The following is a 3854-nucleotide window of genomic DNA, read 5'->3' as shown; positions in this document are numbered from 1 at the left end:
AGAGTTGGCTCAGGTCTGACTCCTGACTCTGCCACACTCTCCCTGAGCCCCCCCCCAAGAAATTTTTGGGGCTGACTATGGGGCCTCCGTCCGCGCCGCCTTGCTTGCTTCGCAAACTCCATTCTCCTATATCCTTCCGCGCACTGCTCCATCGAATCCCAGGCGGGCTCCGGCACTCTCCCTGGGTCGACCGCCCACCTGTCTATCTCCTCCCAAGAAGTATAGTCCATACTGTACTCCACTTTGGGCTGTTCCTGCCTGTTGACACGCTGCTTGGTCCCTTTGTGGTGGGTGATTCTGTAACGGTTTTCTGTATGAGAAGGAGAGTCGGACCAAAATGCGGCGTGTCTATTGCAATCCATGTTTAATGAAGGAACACACTAAACACAAACACTACCAAAACAATAAACTTAACGAAAACCGAAACAGCCTATACTTGAGTAACCTAACACAGAACAATGACATCAGGACACTAAGGACAATCACCCACGACAAACTCAAAGAATATGGCTGCCTAAATATGGTTCCCAATCAGAGACAACGATAAACACCTGCCTCTGATTGAGAACCACTTCAGACAGCCATAGACTTAGCTAGAACACCCCACTAGCTACAATACCCATACATACACACCACATACACAAACCCATGCCACACCCTGGCCTGACCAAATAAATAAAGATAAACACAAAATACTTTGACCAGGGTGTGACAATAATAAAATAATAAAATAATACTAATAAAGTAATAGCAATAATATAATAATAATGTAGTAATAATATTATAATAATGTAATAATAATATAATAATAATTCAATAATATAATATTGTTGCTTGGCTACAATTTCACACACAAACAGACGGACGAATGGCAAAATAACATTACACAACAAAATAACCTTATACTACAAAATAACATTATACTACAAAATAACATTATACTACAAAATAACATTATACTACAAAATAACATTATTCTACAAAATAACATTATTCTACAAAATAACAATATACTACAAAATAACATTACACTACAAATTAACATCAGTAATGAAGGATCAACTCCCTCTGCATAATTGATGATAAGCATGAAAACAAAGTGTGTACAAGGATAATTATGAGTTTTTTTTACTCTGCTGGTCTCGGGGAAGACGTCTCGACTGGTCTCAGGAAGAAATCACGAGTCCTCACTAACGTCTCGATTGGTCTCAGGAAGAAATCACGAGTCCTCACTGACGTCTCGACCGGTCTCAGGAAGAAATCACGAGTCCTCACTGACGTCTCGACCGGTCTCAGGAAGAAATCACGAGTCCTCACTGACGTCTCGACCGGTCTCAGGAAGAAATCACGAGTCCTCACTGACGTCTCGACCGGTCTCAGGAAGAAATCACAAGTCCTCACTGACGTCTCGACCGGTCTCAGGAAGAAATCACGAGTCCTCACTGACGTCTCGACTGGTCTCAGGAAGAAATCACGAGTCCTCACTAACGTCTCGACTGGTCTCAGGAAGAAATCACGAGTCCTTACTGTCCGAGACCGAGTTAAAATGTATCCAACACCCGAGACAAGACCCTCAATATGTGGTCTCTAGACTGGACTAGAGACCTAGACCCTCAATATGTGGTCTCTAGACTGGACTAGAGACATAGACCCTCAATATGTGGTCTCTAGACTGGACTAGAGACCTAGACACTCAATATGTGGTCTCTAGACTGGACTAGAGACCTAGACACTCAATATGTGGTCTCTAGACTGGACTAGAGCCCGAGACCGAACTAGAGACCGAGACCAAACTAGACACCGAGACCACACTAGAGACCCGAGACCGAACTAGAGCCTGAGGCCGAACTAGAGACCGAGACCACACTAGAGACCGAGGCCGAACTAGAGACCGAGACCGAACTAGAGACCGAGATCACACTAGAGACCGAGATCACACTAAAGACCGAGATCACACTAAAGACCGAGACCACACTAGAGACCGAGTCCACACTAGAGACCGAGACACTCAACATGGGGTCTCGAGACCCACACTAGAGATCGAGACAGGAACTAGAGACCGAGACCACACTAGAGACCGAGACCAAACTAGAGACCGAGACCACTCTAGAGACCGAGACCACATTGGAGACCGAGACCACACTAGAGACCGAGAACAAACTAGAGACCGAGACCACACTAGAGACCGAGACCGAACTAGAGACCGGGACCACACTAGAGACCAAGAACAAACTAGAGACCGAGATCACACTAGAGACCAAGACCACACTAGAGACCAAGACCACACTAGAGACCGAGCCCACACTAGAGACTGAGACCGAACTAGAGACTGAGACACTCAACATGGGGACTCGAGACCACACTAGAGACTGAGGCCGAACTAGAGACCGAGACCACACTAGAGACTGAGACAGAACTAGAGACCGATACCAAACTAGAGACCGAGACAACACTAGAGACCGAGGCCGAACTAGAGACCGAGACCACACTAGAGACCGAGACCAAACTAGAGACGGAGACCACACTAGAGACCGAGTCCGAGCTAGAGACTGAGACACTCAACATGGGGTCTCGAGACCGCACTAGAGACCGAGACCGAACTAGAGACCGAGACACTCAACATGGGGTCTCGAGACCACACCAGAGACCGAGACCGAACTAGAGACTGAGACACTCAACATGGGATCTGGACACCACACTAGAGACCGAGACCACACTAGAGACCAAACTACAGACTGAGACACTCAACATGAGGTCTGGAGACCTCACTAGAGACCGAGTCCGAACTAGAGACCGAGGCACTCAACATGGGGTCTCGAGACCTCAGTAGAGACCGAGACACTCAACATGGGGTCTGGAGACCACACTAAAGACCGAGACCGAACTAGAGACCGGACGAGAGACCTCCAGTACTACAACACTGGTGGCCAGTTCCCACGTCATCTCCCGACGTCCTCTGACATTGAAGGACGTTGAATACTTACTTATATCACGTGTGACCTGGCTGACCCTGGAAGCACTGAGCATTATATCACGTGTGACCTGGCTGACCCTGGAAGCACTGAGCATTATATCACGTGTGACCTGGCTGACCCTGGAAGCACTGAGCATTATATCACGTGTGACCTGGCTGACCCTGGAAGCACTGAGCATTATATCACGTGTGACCTGGCTGACCCTGGAAGCACTGAGCATTATATCACGTGTGACCTGGCTGACCCAGGAAGCACTGAGCATTATATCACGTGTGACCTGGCTGACCCTGGAAGCACTGAGCATTATATCACGTGTGACCTGGCTGACCCTGGAAGCACTGAGCATTATATCACGTGTGACCTGGCTGACCCTGGAAGCACTGAGCATTATATCAAGTGTGACCTGGCTGACCCTGGAAGCACTGAGCATTATACCACGTGTGACCTGGCTGACCCTGGAAGCACTGAGCATTATATCACGTGTGACCTGGCTGACCCTGGAAGCACTGATCAACAGACAGCAAAAAGGGGAAGAACCAAAGAGAAGGAAGGAAAAACCAGAGAAGGAAGAAGATAACGGGTTGCTGAACTGCGGCTGCATCCAGACATTTCCTGAAAGGTGAAAGGGGTCAGAGGTTTTCTTAAAGGCAATTAACCACGGGACTGAAAGTGGATGGGTCCTGACAAAGGCTCAGCCTTTAACATGAGACAAAGGCCCTGCCCAAATGGCAACCTATTCCCTTTATACCGAGACACTACTTTTGACCAGGACTGGCAACCTATTCCCTTTATAGTGCACTACTTTTGACCAGGACTGGCAACCTATTCCCTTTATAGTGCACTACTTTTGACCAGGACTGGCAACCTATTCCCTTTATA

General features: G+C 47.7%; 1 protein-coding gene across 1 annotated transcript; it reads left to right on the top strand.

The window, feature by feature from the left end:
* Positions 1–2847: 2847 nt before the first annotated feature.
* On the top strand, positions 2848–3552 carry LOC118941014 (uncharacterized). Its single transcript, XM_090206674.1, has 2 exons — positions 2848–2909; positions 2994–3552. The coding sequence occupies exons 1-2, from the start codon at positions 2848–2850 to the stop codon at positions 3550–3552; spliced, it is 621 nt and encodes a 206-aa protein (XP_090062800.1).
* The last annotated feature ends 302 nt before the right edge of the window (positions 3553–3854 follow it).

The sequence above is a fragment of the Oncorhynchus mykiss genome, chromosome 18 (assembly GCF_057628025.1).
Source record: "Oncorhynchus mykiss isolate SJ-2025 chromosome 18, ASM5762802v1, whole genome shotgun sequence".
NCBI lineage: Eukaryota > Metazoa > Chordata > Actinopteri > Salmoniformes > Salmonidae > Oncorhynchus > Oncorhynchus mykiss.
This window is presented reverse-complemented; position numbering and strand designations above follow the sequence as displayed.

Bases quoted from the DNA above. Each gene is read 5' to 3' on its own strand.
- LOC118941014 (XM_090206674.1), top strand. From the start codon at position 2,848: ATGGGGTCTGGAGACCACACTAAAGACCGAGACCGAACTAGAGACCGG. The intron at 2,910-2,993 runs GTACTACAACAC...TACTTATATCAC, and splicing joins GACCGGACGAGAGACCTCCA to GTGTGACCTGGCTGACCCTG.